The following is a 21,609-nucleotide window of genomic DNA, read 5'->3' on the forward strand; positions in this document are numbered from 1 at the left end:
AATAAATGTTTTTAAACAAAAACGAAATTCTTACAAAAATGAAAAAAGTACGTGACTTTTATTACGGAGGCAATGTTGTTCTCAAAATAAAATCAACAAATGTTCAGAAACACATAATAATAAAAAACTTTAATGTCTTATTTCAATGTTGGACAATACATTAACATACAGGCAAAGAATAAATAAATCTTGAAATACTTTTGCCTTTTGAAACTACAAATGCTTTGGTTCTGTATCCTCCATGTTGTTTGTGTTAGAATCATCTTTAGTTATTTTTATGCTTCCGTTTTCATCTGGAACATCTTCGACAGCATCAAAAACATCTTCCTTTTCATCATAATCTACTTTTGGCAATCGTGTTATCCACCTTAAAAATTACAGAAAATTTGTTTTAGTACATGAGAACAAAATTTAACCCTTAATTAGTCGCATATTGGTCTGTTTCCGCCCCTCGTCATATTTCGCTCTATCACACCAGCTTTTATATTAATAGTGGGGCCCATCTGTGTACCTCTCCTTGAGTAACTCCTCAACTCTCACACAAAATTTTGAGATTTTTTTTTAGAATATCAGGGTTGCATAGCTTTCGAATATGCTTGGCAGTCATTTAGACCAATAGCGCGATAACCTAATTAGCTTTTCGACAGTAACTTTCTTCCAGCGTAAGTGTAAGTATTGTTCTTCAATACATACTTTTGTATGGTAAATTGTACCAATTATATTTGCTGAAGCAAACACTAAAAGAAATCATTCAAAATTTTTTCTTCGTGTCACGGATTGTTAGGACGGGGAAAAGACCGAAACGGGAGCACTAACGAAATATAAAGAGATGCGGACTACACCCGGGTCAAAATACTCCATTGCTAAAAAATCGTATTGTTTAATTAATTCCAATAAGCAGATATATAAACATTGTATACTCACAAGAATACTCCTACCGAAATCAATGAGATTGAACCAAGAATAACGTAAATTAATCCAGGAAAAAAATCTAAAGATGCGTTGAAGATTTGAGACACGGCAGCAGTGGCTAGAGATGGAAGTACTGATTCCACCATGGAGAGAAAAGAAAATATTTTGCCTGGAATAAAAATAATAAAAACTGTTAGAGAGCAGTGCTAAAAAAATAACATATCTAATTTAAGATTTTGTTTTGCATCTAGAGAAAGCAACTACTTAGTAAAATGACAAAAGATCATCTGACTGTGTGTCTTATATTTTAAAAAAAAGCAATATATATATATATATATATATATATATATATATATATATATATATATATATATATATATATATATATATATATATATATATATATATATATATATATATATATTTGCTTAGGATATCAACCATAGGCACGGAAAGGGATCTACAAGAATAAGTTTATACTGTAGTGTTCAAATTATTTACTATCTAAGCTATGTATTGATTGCTTAAAACTAGGAGCTGGCTCTTTCAAGTGTCCGAAAATGTTCCTGGATTACAAGACATGTTGTTTATTTTATTTAAAAAAGAAAGGAAAAATAAAACAAAGATAGATAGGCGTTAGTAGCATTCTTTTTATTATTGTACCTATTTTGCATCATAGTTATCTCAAGAATGTTAAGAAATTCCGTTGTTTTATTTTTAATCCACTTCCAATCCAAACAATTCTAAAATGACTCAATGTGCAAAAAAAAAAAAAAAAAAAAAGTTTGTAACTTGTATTAAATAGAAAATGGTCTGACTTTGCTTTTGCAATACACATTTTCTGCAATAATTACGTTTACTCTACAAAAATTATATTCCCTATCTTTAAAAAAGAAGTTGTGTGTTACTTTACACCATCAAATTTCTATTTATTATAATATATGTTATAGCCTGGTGAACAGGTTTTTTTTAACCTAGATGTATCATAATTTCTTTAAAGCAAAACTTTAAAAGAATGTTATATATAGAGCAAAAAATAAATAATTAACGATTTGCGTAAAAATATACCTAATTACGAGCTAATTTTACGAGCTAATACCTAATTTTGATAGTATTAGGTTTCTTTAATTCAAAATTTACAGAACTTTATATCATCAAAATAATTCTCGGCTTCAACTAGTAATCATTGTCATTTTTAAGTATTTTTTAATAAAACGGAATTACTGAAAGTTTTAGGAGAAAAATATCTACGATCATTTTCTCTTTGACTTTCTCCTAAAAAAACAGCAACGGGTTACATTACTTAAAGTTAATTTTTAGAATGTTACCGCAAAATGTTTTCAAAGAGATGCTAATGAACCTGACACTCAATATGTTTTTCTATACCGCTAATTAAGATGCGTTTGTGCTATTGATACTTTAAAATCTCTTCGTACATTCAAAGCAATCTTTGAAAAATGATATATATATATATATATATATATAATATGTATGCAGCGAATGCCGGTAACATTTTAAGAAAAAAAAAACTATGAAACTTTGAAAAGAAAAAAAGAATAAATTCATTTTATGCATGTGTAGAAACCGGTTGTAAGCTTTGTATAGAAATAGGAGAAGAAAAATATATAGAGCTTTCCGAAAATAAGGTAATAAGAGCTCTGACGGATGTTCAGATTCTCTGCACGTTAAAAAGTCAGGCTGAAGATAATGAAGATGATCAAATTGTTCAAACGGTAGCAGTGGATGGAGCCAGGTGTCCACTAACAAGACAAAATGTCGGTTAGAATATTTGGCTGAGTTGACGCAAACATGTCCCGTCAATGAAACAAGAAGTGTGATAAGGTTTTTGCGTTGGAAGGTATTGGGCTACTCTCTTTACAGTTCCAACCTCGCTGCAAGTGATTTCCATCTGTTTGGACATTAAAAAAAAAATGTTTGTGCGGTCAGCAGTTCAGAACCGTTGCAGCGGTTTAGCAAGCCGGTCCGTATGTGGTTTCCCATCCTTGACGATAATTTCTTCCTCCAACTGTTTTTATAGGTCCAAAGAGATGATAATCCCTCCGTACGCGTTCGGGACTGGGAGGAAAGTAGTCCAATACCCCCCAACGCAAAATCACAAGTCTTGTTTCATTGGCGGAGCACGTTTTCATCAACGCAGCAATTTTCTTACTGATATTTCTGCCTGTTTGAGGACACCCGGCTTCATCCACCCGTATCGTTTGAAAGCTCTGATGATCTTCGTTATCTTCAGTAGGAATTTTTTTCTGACAGAGAATCTGCACATCTATCAAAGCTCTTGTTACCTTATTTTTTAAAACCAAGTCGTACATCTTACATGAATGAAATTATAGTATAATATTACAATATAAAAACGCAATATAAGTAAAAACGCAATATATATTTCTCTGTTAACACATATTATTTATTATAATTGCTTTGCACGTAATAACTAGGTTTGTATTACTGTATATAGGCGTATGGTACTTCGAAAAGCATTAAATGCCTTTATAACGCATTGTTAGATACAACAGAAGTAATCTGTATCTTGTAAAGTCGTTTAACATGTCTTGTAACCACATGAATTTTCGTATTTACTATCTTACAAGCGTACTTGAGATGAAAATGCAATGTTATCATCTTAAAACTTGCACATGTTTTTGCTAACGGAGAACAAACAACGTCAAAATCAAGAGTTTATTGCGCAAAAAGTAGCGCATATCGTTGAGAGATGGCGCTTCGCTTACTTCGATAAAAATAATAGCTAAACTGGGATTAAATAGTGGATGAGGATGTTTTATTTCTTCTTTATCTAAAATAAAAATATTTCAGCGAAATTGGGCTTAAAAGTGTATATTATGTCACTTTTTGATCTACGAAGTAGTTTTTTTTTTATATGGCGGCGTCTATGATGAAGTGGTGTGTTTTTATTGAAAATTGAAAAGTGAAACTAATCCGCTTTTTTGCAATATTTTTACTAAAATTAGGAAATGCAAAGACCGGTAGCTTAAATTAAAACAGTGATTTTTCAATCTGTGGGTCGTGACCTCATTGTAACATTTTTTCTATTTTTAAATATGTGCAGTTTTAAACTATTGCATTAAAAAAAGCGTCATTTAAATTTTTTCTTTGTTGTAATCAGGGCTGTAACCAGGATTTTCCAAATTAAAAAGTTCTAAAGAATTTTCCGTCCCCTGTAACATTTAAAAAAAGTAATAAACAATGAAATTAATAAACATAAACAAATAAATGAAAATGAAAGAAATTTATTAAACATTTGATGAAGCATACTAAATAATTCATTTCGGTTTGTTGAAGTGTGCACTTATTTTACAGACTTTTTCTTTTAACAACGTCTTTTATTCTCCGTACAAATTTGCATTTGTAAAAAATTATACAAATTTCTTTTTGTTTCTTAAATTATTGTTAATTCAATAAAAATCATACTGAGTGAATTAAACAGAAATATCTTAAATATTAACGTCGTAAAGTAAGACAAACAACGTTAGAAAAAGCACAAATTTGCCAATTTATCTTTTAACGTCGTAATACACTTCATTAAGAGGCGTAACATATTTACATGATCTAAATTTCCTTTTTTAATAAAGTCATACTTTTGAGTAAATGCTTGATTTTGATAGTGTTTTAAAATTTAATGTATAAAGGATTTTTATTTTAGTGTTTTCAGTTTTTCCTACTAGTTAATTCAGTAATAGCCTTTAAGGTTATAAATTTATTTTCTGAGGTGGTGATTGTAGAATATTTTTTAGTTGCGACTATTTTGATTAATTCGCCAGAAAGTTGTTCTAAAAGCTCCCGTATCATTACATTTAGCTTATTTTTTGAAAAATCCCTCACCCTCTGTATTACATGCCTAAAACCATCTCTGCTTTAAAAAAAAAAGCGAAACAATATCCTGGCTACGGCCTTAGTTCTTACATTATTGAATTTTTTCAAACTAATTTTATTCAGCTGCAAAGAGCTTTAGATATAGTTCAGAAAATACGCATTAACGTGAATGCAATGCAATTTCGTGATTTTGCCGTGGACTGACTTTCGTAAGTAACTGCTACCTGTTCAAAACGTCACAGGAACGGTTTGGGACTGTCACGCGGTTTTAACATAACTTACCTATATCATCTTCGGATACAATTTTCGAAATTCTTGAACGACCAGCCAAAGGTACTAACATATCAAGCACTCCAATCATATTTGCTAAAGGAAAAAAATAAAGACGGTAAATTTATATGATCAATGATGGTGCATTTTTCTACATCAGGTCATCCAAAAGTGGTAAAAAGTCAGCTTAAGAATTCGATAAACCGCATATTCCTTCTCTTATGTCTGTCGACGTTTATCTCCGTACTGAAGAGAACGTTGTATAAAACGGGGAGCCTGACATATTTTTTCCTCTCAGAGGAAATATTTTAAAGAAAAACAAACGAAATTTTTTTTATAGAACAGTTCCATGAGATAGACTATCAAGACACAATATTGGTATAAAATAAATATATAAGAATGAGATAGAAAATATTTTTCTGAAATACGAGCCAAGTTTTCGTTTGTCTTGACAACCAGTTAGATAAAATCGGATACTCATATAAAAACTATATATTTCTCACTCTCTCTCAGATCGAAATAAAAACTTTATCAAAAAAAAATCTATTTGGTGGAACAAAGGGAAGGTAAATTCACAAAATAAAAATGAAATACCAGCATTACATGTTGTTAAAATTATTGTTGAATGATTGGTACATATTACTCTTAAATATCTGAGTATTTCTCATAGCGATTATTAATACTCAAATCCTGAAATTGAAAACTTTTATATCCCATATTAGAATTGAAGCATGATTTACGATATCCATAATATTAAATTCTGTTTGCGTCCATCTGTTTGTCTGTCCATCTGAAGATAGATCTTCTCGAGAATCGCTGCGAGTCGAGACTTGAACGAGATACCGATCAATTCGAAATTTTGCAAAAAAACTATAGAATCAATTTTGCAATTGTACGACTTTAATTAGTAGAGATATTAATTAAAACGTTAATTAACATTACGTTATTCAGGAATTTTTATTTCTTTCCTGTTGCCATTTTGCATATGGGTTAGCAAATAATAAAATTCTAATAATTGTTTTAAAAGGGATTTTTTCGGCTGCTGTTCAAATCTTAAAAACAACGTTTTCATCCAGACTTTTATTTTAAATTAGTTTAATTTCTCGTTTATTCTGATATATAAATCTTAAAACTACTCTTTAAAGCATCTTTTTTGTTTAGAAATTTATTGTAAATTAGCTTCGTTTCTCTTCTATTCTAAGCAAAGATTTTTTGTTGATTAATTCGCAACTCCAGCGCTCGAATACGCTACCTTGCGGTGATTTACAAAACTGCCGAAAAAACTAACACATTGCCACATTGCGTTCCACGTATGTATGTTGACTTAAACATAGGCAGTTTGTTCTGAGTATTTATTAACGCATTCGATGTGTCTTGGATTGCTTTCAGCAACAAAAAGTGTTCGAGCTCCTCAAAATAATGTTAGTTTTCATTATTTCCCTCTAAAAAATGATTTGATTGAGAAATGGTGAAAGCGCGTTAACACCAGAAAACTCTGGATTAGCAAACTTGGATAACGTTATACCAGGTAAAATTTTTTATTGTTTTGTGTGAATTTGTAAGAATATGGGGTTTTTTTAATCTTAAATTAAATTAACAAACCATATTTTACAGCAGCATTTAGTTGGAATAGACAGTATGCAAAATTTTTTCTTGAATATATTATCGTAGAACGAAATGAAAAATGTTTAACCGAGAAAGAATTTATTTTGTTGCTTTTATTCTCAGCTGAAAGGTTTCGCCAAATTTGCTTAGGGTTATAGTTTTAGTATTGTGCGAGCTAAGTATCCTTGGCGAGATTCCGTCCATGTTAGTTAAACCATTTTTATTTTTTATCATGAGTGAAATAAAATGGTAGAAAGATTACAGAATTCGATAAGTAAAAAGAAATAATGGTAGATCAAATTGAAAAGAAAACTACCACCATATATCCGTGAGAATTTTGTTGATGATGTGTATAGCATGACATAATTAAATCATAACTCAGAAATTAGAAACATACCAAACAGAAAAATTTAAAATGAACCGATTCGGCAATTTGAGAAAAATAACTCAGCTACAAATGCAAAACAATTAGCGCTAGCCAAGCAAGGCAAAGAAGTATCATCTTCTTTTGACAATAATTCGAAATGTCATATAATTAAATTTTCTAGCATTAAATGTTATTCTTGTCAGGCCACAATTATTATTTAGTTTTATCAAGAATTGATAAATATCGAATTCAACATCGTGGAAATGGCTGCTTAGAACTACGAACTGCGTAGTTTGCATTAATTTTTAACGTTTAGTAATGCTTCTTGAATTCTCATTTCTTTCTTCGTGGACCAGAATATCAACAAGACTTGGAAAATTAATTTAAAAAGAATAAAGCGAAAAAATCATGCATACGAAAAAAATTTACTAGACTTATTAGCATTTTCTTCGTTACCACATGCGTTTGTTTTAGTTTTTTCGTCGGCCATTAGACAGTGACTGCAGTGCCCTCTATAGTTCGTTGGAGTTGCGAATAACATTTCAACAATTGTTTCAGTGAGACTGACGTCATCAAAATAACCAACTGGGTTAATCGGTTGCTCTATTCGGATATAACCTTTATTTATCGTCTGCTCTATTTTATTTTTTACAGCCAACGTTCTTAACTCTTTTCAGCATATGAAAGTTGTTTCTTTACTTATGTTTGTTTATTCGCAACTCCAATAACCCATAGGGGGCACTGTAGTCAATGTCTAATGGCGGGCGAAAACTGTAAAACAAACAAATGCCGTAACTTATATTTTACTTAAAAGCTTAGTGACTGACAGTCATTTTTCGTCGTGTTGTGAGAAGCTTTCTTTTCTATTCCTTTGAAATTACATTACATCACAAACTGTCTGAAGCCTATAATTTACCCCAAAGAAAACACGTGGAACGGAATATTTTACCTTTTTTAGTTGAATTGTTAACCACCGCAAGGTAGCGTATTCGAGCTCTGGAATATCGAATTGTAAGGTAAGCTTTTTTTATCATTACCAGCCTTATATTTCGGTAAATTTAAGATGTGCGACTAATTATGTTTATATTATTGGACTCTTCCCTTTTCATGGGTGAGTTTTCAAATTATAATAACTCATTTTCCTTCCTGTTTAATTAAAAGAACACATTAAATTAAGATTGTTTGGATTTCTCTAAAGGGAACAGAGTTGAACAAAAAAATGCTTTTAATGATTTTAACTAAAACTTAACTAGAATCTGATGACTTGGAATTGAATTAATGCTTGATGAAATTTGTTAAGTCTCAGTGCTTTAGTTTCACGTAATCAATCTTAACGCGTTTGAAACTGACGTCAGAGTACTACGAAAACATCAACTGGACATCTCTTTCATTTTTTAGGCAGCCCGTGCAACTCTGAGCACGCAGCTAGTTTTAGTAATAAAACATGATAGTTAGCATTCCATTCGTGTCTCCATTAAAGCCACCAGGCCTTTCGCATTCTGCACTTCATTAGACACGACAACAGCAGCAACAATAAGACACAGGTGACCCATTTTTTTTTAATGATGCTTCTTTGGACAGGTTTATACAATTAATCAAAGTATATATCAGAATTTAACTGAAACCTAGAATGATAAATGCTGTACTTACAGAAATCGTATGACGGAGAATGAATCGATAAGGTTCATCGTGCAACGAAGGGTGTAATGCAGGCAAAAGAAAACTTAAAGCAAGTAAGGCCTACGCACAAAAAGACCGTCAGGCAAGTGAACAACCCAATTCAATGACGCTCATAGACGATAAAGAATGATGTTAATGAGTTGCATCATGAATGGCTGATTAAATCACTGAAAATTTGAATGACTCCGTTTGTGCGGTATTAGATGACTTTCCCCACCACTATACCGAACTTTTGGATTATTCTGATTCACCAAACTTTTATATCATCATGTACACTAAACACATATCGACATGTTGAACCAAAAGATACATAAATAAAATTAAATTAAAAATTGATTGAATTTGCTCGTAAGTGACGCCAAGAGGGTCAATCTTTACACTGGTTTTGTCTTAGGTTTTTTTTATTACTAAAATTTAATTTTCAGCATTTTAAGCAATGCCTTTTTTTAAATCTCCTTTGATCAATAGAAGATGTAATTATTTATAAAGATGTAAACATTTCAGAGATATGCTCAATTTATTGATACGTGTACTTGGCTTATAATTTAGCAGACACTATTTTGTTTAAAAACGTTATACTCTTACTATGACAATTTTTAATTGCAGTAGTATAATAAACCAGATGCTTTACATCGCAAAAATACACGCAATATTAGTAAAGAAATGAAAGTATAAATTACATTAGGCTATAGTTCATTTTTTCTGCATAAAATTGCAACTTTGTTTTGTTCTTGTATAAGTTATTTAGAAATTTAATCTAGTATTTATTAATGCTAATGCTCTTTGATAAATTTTCGATAGTGTGCTTAATACAGTTTGACTTTTCTATTTATATTGTTTCATAGTTCTTTAAAAATGTACAGAAATTTGTTCCTCTATTTAATTATAGTAATGTATTTTTAAAATTTTCCGATTGCGTTCCGATTTGCGTGACTTTACAGTTTTCATGTGTATGGGCTGTCAAAGTTCTTAAAAAATCAAATTTACTGTATTTCATTTCAATACTTTTCTATTATGGAAAAAAACCCCTCAAAAACTACTTTTTTTTGTGAATTATTACATTTTGAGACGAAATTTCTCTAACTTATAAAAAAGTGTCAAAGTTTTGAAGCATCACTGTAGCCGTTCATATATCTGTGAAACTTACCTATGTAATAAAGGTATTCGTTCGTTGCCAATCCCATGAGAAGACTTTTACTTATTTCTGAAATCGACCCAACAAATCCAAGAGTCAAATCTCCAAGCTTCATCTTCTTGAACAATGGAACAATAAATAGTGTAGCAAAAGTTCCTACCATAGTAAAGATTCCGAATACAGTAGAAAATTTTGTATTGTCCCAGTTAAAACGATGATGAACATAAGAAAAGCCGATTGTATCAACAGCTAAAAATAAAAACATATATTAGTTGCGTTAGACCAGTTTTCATCAATTAGTGTTTTTATATTTGACGGAAATAAATGCTTTATTTAGTTAAAACGAATTTTAAAGATTTTTGCCACATCCACGTTTTGAATCCAAATTCTTGTCCTGGTTCAAAGCAAAATGGGGTGTATTAGGACTAGAGTGAGTCCCAGAGAACATAAAAGTATATTTTATAATCGTTAAGCATAGTTAAAGGGTAATAAAGTACTGATGTTAGTCTAACGAGTTTATATTATTGCAACAAGTGATTTTAGGATTTTTGCTTTATAAACGGTAGAATTTGAGGACGCGGAAGATATCAATTTAATAAAATAAATTATTGGTAGATTAACCTTAATATAATACGATCAATACTAGGGAATGCATTTGTGATCTTCGCCGTACTTGTGTAAAATCTCGTGTCATAGGAGATAAGAAGGCGTTTCATGTAACTTCACGAATAAAGAAGTCATGGGTATTTTATTCAGGCCAATGTAGTGTCAATTTAAATAAATGTTCTGCCGTGGGAAGGTAAACTGCAGTATCTGAAGAAATGAATTTTCGAGATATTTGAAAGAAAAAAAAATACGTTATAGCTTCAACATTAACAAAAGGGAAATGTTGGAGTTAGACTCTATTTACGTGCTTTTTTTCAACAGGAACCAAATTAGCAAGTTTTTACGATAAAGCTAAGGAACAATAGATGCTAGAAATGCAAGTAAATGAAAAATAATCAAATGCAGTTACTGCGCTTCATTTTCCCCACAGCAGTGTTGCAAAGCCCTGAATCGTAGGAGAAGTAGTGGAACTTCCGCCATGTTGGGGTAAACGATGTTTTCTTCTATGTTTGCTATGCTGAAAATGCATGCTTTGCTTTTTGATTGTGGTTTCTTATTAACTCGAACCAACAACGACTTTAAACGCTATTCGTAATCGTATTAAACATTAGTAGCAAAAGCGACTAGTACATCGAAAATATGGCTACCATTGTATTAAGAGCTGCTATTAATTAAATACCCTACATACAGTATAATAACTTGGTTAAATTTTGATTTAACTGCTCTTAAGCTCCATAAGAAGTTTGCCATTTTTTTAAATTCTGAATCAAAGTGCGTTCCTTTGCATCAAAAAAATTGTTTCTTGTTTACTTACATGCTTGGTGCTTACTCGCTTTGGGCTCCCTGGTAGGGCAAACCGGGTTTTTCAAATGTTTGTAAAGTTTGATAGTAAATAAACATTGGGTTTGAAATAATACAAAAATCACTTTTTATTTTAAAGTCAAAAACCCTGCTAGGAAAAAAAACCGAAATTATTGCGATAAAAATCCAAACACTAAAATTTTTGAGCATTAGGGGAGGTTGGCCCAAACCTAACCGCTTTGGGTCACCCTCCCTTATAGCTCTCTTTTTTAAAAAATCCATAGCAAAGTGTGCGCTTTGAATTAAAAAGAATGATTCCTTGTTTACTTACATGCTTGATGCAAAAGAGCTATACTCATACAGAACATTAGGAATACAATTTGCTTCTTCCCTTGATTTGGACGTTTCTTTACTGTAGCATGAAAACTGGCGATAACATTTTCGGTGGAGAATAAGTTTCGCAACTTCAACTTCCAACTTTCTGTGTTTTCCAAGCCTCTGGTCTCTTTAACAAAAAATATAACCCAAAGAAGTGCAAGAACATGCCCAGCGGTTGCAATCAAAAATATTGCATTGTATCCAAAATATTTGAAAATATATCCACTTGCAGCTATGCCGATCGGCATGGAAAGACCGACAGATGCTTGAAATAGGGTGTACTTCATTGTTCTGTTGCTTACCGTTGTTATGTCTGAAATGTAGCTGTATAATACCGCCATTATTGCAGTGAAACCTCCAGAGAGTCCATTTATGAAAGCGGGGATGAACAAGAATTCAACTCTGGTGTCCATAAACACAGAACAAAGAGTAGTTGCCACGTCGTCAATTAACATTCCTATTAAAGCAACAATTACAGGTACCCTACGACTGTATTTATCACTCCATGATCCAATGAAAATTACTAAAATGGAGCTTGTTAGAAATACCAAGAAATTGTATCCAAGAAGGTAATTATTCGCTAGTTTCACAACCTCATTTTTTACATCAGGGTAGTATGAAATATTGGCGCAGATACTTGAAGAATAGTTGAAGTGAACCAAGCATACTTTATCTATTATAATGGTTGTTTGAGACACATTTCTTAAAGCATATGAAAGTGTATACACAAACATCAGTAGTTCCACTTTCATTTGTTTTATTTCTGACAAAATTGTTGCCAGCTTTGATGAATGGTCTTCTTCATCTTCATAACTTGATGTTTGTATTTGCTCATCAGTAAGTGTGGTAAAATTCGTTAGCTGGATTGGTTTCTCACATTTTATCTTTTTTCCCGAGTTAATCACTAAATTTCCTTTTTTCGATAACATTGTGAAAATATTTTATAGTACTCTCGGTAATTCAAAAGTAGTCTGAAAAGAAATAAATTTTTTTTACAAGTACTGAAATTAATTTAAAAACAAAGATAAATTAGGGAAAAGAAAGATTATATACTAAAACAATCAAATAGTATATATGAGCACGAATTGAGTTCAAAAAAAGTAGTAGTAGAATGATACTATGACCAGTATTCTAAAATTTCTCTTAAAAAATAAAATTTTCTCAGTTTCTTCTAAAAAATGAAATTTCTCTAATAGTGACTCTAATAAGTGTTTTGGCAAACCCTTGTTTTGTCATGTTTCTTTAAGCAAGGTTCATTTATCTTATTCGCGTTATGCGGAAGAAATGAAAAATGAGGTCTTCTAGATGAGGTTGAGAATTGTTTGAAATCTTTACAAAAGTTACGTAATGATGTTGTATGGACAATAAAGGCTTAATTATTCTTGGAAATACGACGTGAAATACTAATAGTTAAAGGGTTGTTAAAATTTTCCCGCAATGCGATATAACCAATTTTCTGGTATTAAAATGTCCTGTACATATTAAACAACTAAAATAAAATCATTGATTGATAATAGATTCATTTTTATTACGAATAGTAAATTATTTACTGCAACATATGATTTCTCTCGAAAAATCTTAAGGCATTTGTTAAAATTCCTCGGAAAATGTATATTTTAGTTCAAAATTCAAAACTATTTTTCTGCTGTGCAAACAAAAGTACAAGGAAGATTTAATTGAATTTACAGGGCTTTATCTTAATTACACGATTTAAAAAATAAAATAAAATAAAGTAGAGCGGTATCTGAGACATCACGTCCCCTGTTATGTCCTAATTTTTCACCTCCCCTGTTACGGATTAAACTAAAACTTTGTTTTACCATGCAATTTCATGAACTGGGACAGCAATTATAAGAAGGATTAAAAATAACGATAGATTGGAAAAAATTAAATTGCATCATTTAGTACGACACATAAAATTATTTTCGATAATGCTTTTTTTTAATCTTGTATTTGTGACTTCCTGTACTCCTCTAATTTGTTTCCACTGGTGAAATTTTTGTTTTTTTAATTGCCGCTCATATTAATTTATTAACTTACCTATAGAGTTAATTTGTAGCTTAACTAAAACTGAAACTGATAGTACACATAAGAAATGCTTTTTTAGAGTTTTTAACAAAAATTCTACTTATTCAAAGTTAAAAGACAAAATACAAAACTGTATCCTAAACCCTGTCACATTAAAAATAAAACTGATTGACAAAATACAAATTTAAAACTTAACTCATGTATTAATATTATGTGGAAGCTTAGCTTATTCAAAATCAAAGAATAATAGAAGGAAGAAAAAAACATACTTGCAATAGAAATTATCATTGAAAAAAGAAATCTTGGTTGCTTTCGAAAAACATATTTTAACCATTCAGTTCAACTCCAAATATTTCCAAAATTAAAACTATTTTTAGTAGAAAAATATCATAAACGACTTGAACGATATTAAATAAAACATTTCATCACTTCAACAATATTTATATAACAGGGATCTCAACAGTATTAGTTGATAGCTATAAATTTATTTTGAATAGTAGGTACTTAACTAATTAATTTCTTCAATTTTAATTCGTATGCTTTTTGAATATTTAGCTGTACTCATATTCCCAAAATGTAACTTTTCTTATTTTATTATCTGTTGTTCGAAACCTAAAAAAAGAGCTACATACTACAAGGTCCGGCTATTAATATTCAAGACTGACGTAACTGCAAAAGAACAAAAAGCCGGAAGATGGCGCAAATGGTTGCATATTGAAGAGTGTTTTCTTGCACATGGGCAGTGCAATTGGCGCCATTCTGAAGCAAGTGGTTCTCGTAGAAAGGCGCATTAAACATAGCTTTTCAACTCCTGCTGTCACCATAATGCGAACGGACTGCGGCCGACCAGTGTGTGAATCATCATCGACACTTTTGCGCCCTTCCCGAAAGTGTTTAAACCATTCAAAAGTTCAAGTGAACTTGTTTCAACATTTTGTATGTTTCTGCAGCTGTCTTGCCCAATTTGAAGCAAAATTTGATGTTAATTCTTTTCTCCATTTTCACTTTGACGGCAGGAATTTGAGAGCTACGTTTTAATGCGCCTGTTCTAGAGAACAACTTACTTTAGAATGACGCCGATTGCACTGCACGTGCGCAAGAAAACGCTCTTCAATATGCAATCATTAGCGCCATCTTCCGGCTTTTCGTTCTCATACAGTTACGTCAGTCCTGGAAATTAATAGCCGGACCTTGTATTATCGAATAAATAAAACTGAATATTTTTCAAAAGGTAAAGTAATTCCGTTTCCTCTTACTAAGTAATTAATTTCTAGTGAAAGTAGACTTGAAGGGGAATGAAAATTACACAATAGCTATGACCAACAGATGAAAAAAAAAATATTTTCTTCTTCTTTATTTAGCTAAACATATTTCATAAAGGAATGTGATTAAAATTTCTGCAAACCAATTTCTTGTGAAAAAATTAGAGAGGATAGATATTGCATTCAATAAAATCTCACATGGATTTAAGGCAGAAAAAAGCTCCCTGAAACTAAAAGAAATGGCATTTCAACAAAACAGAAAGGAGTGTTCTTTGAACCTGGGAAGTTAATTTGTGGTCAATTAACACAAGTTGTAGAGTTTTAATGACTTTTTGGGGAGGGGGGGGGGGGACTGTATTTACACAAAACCATTGAACACATACAAACTGATCTGTGTAACATAAATAATTTAACGATATTGATATGATGAATTGAAGTATACAGTATAATTATTTCTCATTATATATGCCTTTATTTGTAAAACACTTTTATAATACAGTAAATTTGCTCAAAATTTAACAATTATAGGTTGAAAACAAGGGACGAAAATTATATTTAACCATAATTTTATTATTGTTTTAAGGGGGTCTGGGACGCAAAATCGTCAAATTGTGCTATTAGTTTATCGTTTAAAAAACTTCTCCGTTTTTTCTACTGCTTGAAAACACGTATGAATCTTGTTTCTATCTCAATTGGAACGAAAGACATAATTCTTTTTTCATGCATTTAACCAATATTATACTTAACATTAAAACATTAAACGCGTTTTTCTCCTTGATGCAATTCTCGATTTTTTACATTCAAACTCTTATATGTCAAGAACTGAAAAAGATAAACTAATGAAATTTGGAGCACATCTTTTTCAAAAAGTTTAATCCAATTTTTTTCGGAAAATTTGAAAAATAAAGCGTTTTCCTCAAAAATATGATTTAAAAAAAAATAGTATCTTCAAATTTTTCGAAATTTTTCTTCAAATATTTTCTATTTTTTATTGAATTAATATTTTTTAAGTCGACGAATAAAAATTCAAGATCAGATATTTGAGCATAATTTTTTGAAACAAAATTTGAAAATTGACCGAGAATATTTTGAGATATAGCAATTTTAAACAACACCGTTTTTTTAACAAATGAAATTAAAATATTGTTATTTTTAATATTTATTTAATGATTTTGCTTATTAAATAGATCGTGAATTAGTGCAAAAAATTTCAAAACTCTTAACTATTTGATTTTTTTTCAAACTGTGTGATGGAACCCGCTTAGATAAAATTAAAAAAAAAAAAAAAGAAAACTAATATACTTGGTTTTATTACTGCAAATGAGTATTTCAAGTAAAATATGTCCCTTAAATCCTTAATGAAACTGATCTTAAGTTGTAAAAAAAATCTTTTGTTTTTTTCTGAGTTCTAATTTGTTTCGAAGTTTTATGTATTTTGCTATTTTGCATTTTCATTAATTCATAAGGTTTTTTGTTGCATCCTCAAATGTTGGGCGGATGTATTTGCAATAAATGCTTTGCTTTGAACAATAGTAATTAAAAAAAAGTAACACTGATTTTTCTGCCTGTTCTGATTAAATTTTATATTGCTCTGAATAAACTCTAACTCATCAAAATGACAAACTATTAACTAAATAAAAACCTAATTTTGTTTTATTTTGGTTACATTTACATAACTAGTTCTCATTGAAGAATTTATTCTGTAGCTTTGACCCCTAATCCAAAACTGGCATTGCATTTAGCAATAAAAGCACAGAAAAGATTTTCTCTTTCGTTTTTAGTTTAACCATTTTAATTACAAAACCAAATACACCAGTATTTTAGGTATTCTGAAATAGCAGAATACTAATGAGCGATCTACATTTAAATGATACACTTAAGTATAGATAAAAAGTAAAGACTGCAGCTCATATTAATTCATTTTCAAGCAAAAGTTTTAATTGATACATTTTATTTTTTTTTCACATTTCAAAAGCATTTACATCAAAAATACCTGCTTCACTAATAGATGTACTGTAAGATCATTTATTTTAAAAAATGTAGAGTAACAAATGCAATATGTTAGAAATAATTCTGATAGAAGATTTTTGAAAATAGATAAAGACACACTAAAAATAACTGAAATATTTCACAAATAACAAATAAAAGCTCACCTTCTTTTGCAGCAATCCTTGCTTCCTTTGTAACTGGGTAGAGTATCCTTCTCAAAAAAGTTGGATTCCCTTTAAGTTCAAAACTGACGTTTCTCATTTGAATTGAAATTCTCTTCTGCAAAGGTAACACAAACCAATATCGAACTAAGTTCCACACAGACCGCCAACTGTGTTATAGTTACTCCAAGTACGTCTCCTCTGGATTGAGTAAAATTGATATTTCATTTAAATTTCATAAGCATTCAAGTTTTTATAATTGCAGTACAATTTTAGATTTTTATCAATCACCATAAATGGACACGTAATTAAGCTTTAGATTAAAGAAGTGATAACGGTTTTTGGGAGTCATGACATAGCTCAAGTTATAGATAGTTGTGAAAATTAACCTTATTTTTGTTTGTTATCTACACGTTTGTTTGCTGCTCCTGAGTAAACGTTCTAATGAGGTAATGCGTTAAATTTCTGACAGCTATTAATAATGCATAAGAGATACGCATTTTCCATTGTATAAACAACGCAGTTTTTACGTTTAGAGTCTCTCACATTCATTGAAGAATTCGTGAATGCTTAATTCGACAGTAATCCGGAAGAACTTGAATGCTGATGAAGAAAACACATTCTTCAATTTATGATGACTCAATTGCAAAAGGTACTTTTATTTATTGCATAATGTATGAATAACTCTTTAAATTGTCATTGTTATGAATGAGTTTTTACATCTAGTGTAAGTTAATCATGCACAAATAAACAGCACACATGTATGGGCCATTAATACTTATTTAAAAAATGAATCACAAAATATTTTCGTTTTGTGCTAAATTATTTTAAATAAGAAACTTTCTTTAACGTTTCAATTGTCTTGAAGCTATTTTAGTCGGATTATAAATACTAATTCAAAAATAAATATGAGGTGACTGTTAGCTTCAATCAAATATGAAAACTGAAGTAAAAACCCTTGCTATTTTCTATTGCTATTTTGAGCTCCTTTTACCTTTTGTTCACATTTAATGTCTTTTATGTTAAATTAATTAAAATGTGTTGCTGTCTTTCAAATTCGTTTCTTTTATTATTTCGCTTCTCTTATTAATTATTTTCGTAGGAGGTAAAAATGAGAGTGCGAATAATTTATCAGTTAACTATTAACTGATTTGTTTTAAATTAAAAACACAAAGAAAAATACATCTAAAGGAAAGTTTTACATTGCATGAGATTTTCATACCTTTCAATAAACATTTTTAAATAAGTTTACCTGATTACGACACATAATTTTAATAATATTTGACTTTTGTTTTGTAATGTTATATGCGCTTATTTTGTGTTCACTGCAGAATCAATTTCAGATGCTTTGGTAATATCGTTTAGTCGCTTAATCTTTAGTCATATACCAGTGAAACTTATCCATAGGACAATGGGGCGAAATGATGGAGCATTTTTTTGTTTTAGTGTAAAAATGGAGACCACACTGAAAGTCTTCAAACAAATTTTTAACACGTTTTGAACACTTTTTGAATATGGATTTTTCCAAAACATTTTTCGGAACACTTATTTAATTCAGCAAATACTTTAAACTCTTTTGACCACACATTTGAAAACATTTTTGAACACTGACACATGTTACCTTTTTTAGAAATACATGTACAGTCGATGCTCGATATAACTACCATCTCAGTGCCAGAGAAAAAGGTCTTTATAATGAGTGGTCATTATAAGAGGTAGAATTTTTTTAAAATATACACATGCATCATGCATGTTCTGTTGTTTCAATACAACAGGCACTTTTTAAAGATTGCAGTAAAATGCCCAAATTATTTTTTATCATGGGAATTTTTTTTAAATTATGGGTGAAAAATATTATGACAAAATATTTCTAAGTAGCAAATATAGGAAAAACTGTATTACAGTGCTTGCTTACAAACCATTTATTTTCTAAAGATAAAATCAGAAACAGTTGGCTTTCCTTTTTAGCACATGTGATTTTTGCAAAACGTAATTTTCCATTTCAGTTATAGATGATAAATAGTGTTTTTCTTGCTTTTAAAAGAAACACTTAAAAGTCTCGAGCATTTGAAAGATTTTTCATACTGGTAACTTCAGTCTCAATTTCTTCTTCTTCATCTGATCATGATACATTAATTTGTCTTTTTTGCACAATATCGAGAGGTACTTCATTTTTTGACAGACACGTGTTTGACACATTCAAATTATAATTGATTTTAGCATAACAGTCAAAGTTTGACTTCTATGATTTTCATTTTTTTTAGAAATATTTTTTACAGCATTTCATCTTCTTCGTCGAAATTTTCATCTTGAATTGCCTGACAAATCATTTAAGTATTTTTCCTTTGCTTTTTAAAATCAACATGGTGGAGGCAAATCTTGATGGTCTTTTCTGAATTTCATGTTGTTTTAGAAAGATGCAAAGCTGTAAGGATACTCACTTCATAATCTTCACCTTCTTCCAGTCCGTAAACGGTGATAAAGGTCATTAGTATCATTGTAAAAAACACCAGGAGTAGTGTTCGCTGTATTGGATCAGATGATGCAGAACGGTCGTTATACCGGAAGCGAATTAACACAGAGTTCATTGGAACAAAGTTGGGGCTTTTACCACTGATCGTTATAATGGATTGGTCTTTATAATAAGTGATCGTTATAATGAGCGCCGACTGTATTATGCATTTTTTGGAGGGGGGGGGGAGATCAACTTTTAGAAAATTTTCAGTCCGGTTGTGTTTTCCTACTTACACTCTAAAAGCCAAAGTGATACTGTCTGCCCTCTGGAAATGGATGGCCTTCTGCTGGGGCGGCATTCGTGACATGTAACAGAACCCGTAGTCGTGCATATTACAAGATTCTTATTACTGGAATTAAAAACGGTTGCTAACATTTTGAAGACTCTAAAATTTCGGTAAAACATCGTGGTTTTTACTGCCGTGTGCAGGTAAACGTCAGTATCTGCAGAAATGAGTTTGCGAGAAATTTGAAGAAATGCGTGTTGGATTCAATGCTAACAATAGGGAAATGTTGGAATTAGACTTCTTTTCGCTTCTTTTTTTTCAGCGGAATATAATTTATAGAATGAAGATAAAGTACAATAGATGACAAAAATGCTAAAATATGAAAAATGAAAAATTTGCAGTTACTGCCCTTTACCTGCACACGGCAGTTTAGCTTGCGGTGTTTTAAAGAGGTGATAATAGTAACAGTATAAGACATTTACAGTATAATAGCAGTACATAGTATAACCAACCAATCTTTCGCTTTCAATCATCGTGGTTACAAAGAAAACGATAATTTCACAAGTTTGTTCAAATGTTTTCAATCTCTCCAAATCAGATCTCTGATGTGTCGCCATCCTGTTTTCAAGGCTGTAATATACTTTTATAGGCTTATTAAACCACATGGACAAATTACGGTACACAACGACAGTGTTCTTTTAAATTCATCTACATATATTGGGCTTTCTACAGCAATTAACAAGTTTTTCATACTAGTAAGCTACAGTGAGCAATGCAGAAACAAAATTTACCGTAAAATAGGACCAGGCAACTTTGATAAGACTCCTTTGTAATAACGGTTGCTGCACGTTTGTCTGTTGATAACAAACTGCTTGTCGATAACGCTTTGTCATTAGTTAGGATTTCTGATGACGATAAAATCATCAGTTAGTGAATTTTTTTGCTATCCTACGCAGAAAAATGGGGTATTGGATTTCTTTGTCCACATGATCTTTTTTGGTGCATGCACTTCATAGTGTCCTTTTGATATCTCAGTTTCAAGAAAAACTTATCTTTTCTCCCTTTACATTACCTGAAATATAAATTGTGTACAACAGATATAAGAATACATGTACATGAATATGCTTATTTGTTAAAGTTTTATTTAGTTTGAAGAATCTTTGAAAAAGTAATTTTTTAAAAGTTATGAATGTGTTTTATATAGCGAGCGTAAAAGTTGACATCATTTATTTGCTTCACTAAAATAAAATAAATTAAAAAGAAAACCTTACACCTTTTCTTCGAAGCTATTGTTCAAATTAAATTAAAACATATCAAATAATATGCGAGAAGCTTCGGATAGGATTTTAAAAAATGAAAATGTCTAGATCTGTACAACTACGCACAATCATGTTTTTAAATTTGATTAACTCGATAATGCTTCAAGTGAAAGAGTAAAGTATATAACAAAGTAACTAACAATATGTAATAAAACAATTTCATTTTTTGTCTGCACAAACACACTTAAAATCATAAAACAGCTTCGAAGTTTGTGGAAGGAAGTACAACAAATCCATAGTAAAAACAGTTGTTTAAAAAAGTTCATGATGTCGGCTGTAAAAATTCAATGTACTCAATACAATTCTTTTCTTTATATTATGAAGAAGGAATGTTCTTTACTGTATGGTTCCTACCAATGTTTCTTCAGCCAACGCTTGCCCTTTTCTTTCAAAAGCTGAAATATGGACTTCTTTGTGTTACCCTAAATTACTTTTTTTTTGTTTCTATTCAGCTCAAGCAGAAAAGATGCACGAGATCTTAGAAACTTTTCTTGTCAGATTTAGTAGAA

At 30.7% G+C, this 21,609-nt stretch overlaps 1 protein-coding gene across 1 annotated transcript; it reads right to left on the reverse strand.

Annotated features, from left to right (window-relative positions):
- Nucleotides 1-213: 213 nt before the first annotated feature.
- On the reverse strand, nucleotides 214-12,529 carry LOC129216407 (proton-coupled folate transporter-like). The gene is made up of 5 exons (XM_054850621.1): nucleotides 11,554-12,529; nucleotides 9,828-10,064; nucleotides 5,041-5,124; nucleotides 925-1,081; nucleotides 214-367 (listed from the first exon to the last, which is right to left on the reverse strand). The coding sequence occupies exons 1-5, from the start codon at nucleotides 12,527-12,529 to the stop codon at nucleotides 214-216; spliced, it is 1,608 nt and encodes a 535-aa protein (XP_054706596.1).
- Nucleotides 12,530-21,609: the final 9,080 nt, after the last annotated feature.

The sequence above is a fragment of the Uloborus diversus genome, chromosome 2 (genome assembly GCF_026930045.1).
Source record: "Uloborus diversus isolate 005 chromosome 2, Udiv.v.3.1, whole genome shotgun sequence".
Lineage (NCBI taxonomy): Eukaryota > Metazoa > Arthropoda > Arachnida > Araneae > Uloboridae > Uloborus > Uloborus diversus.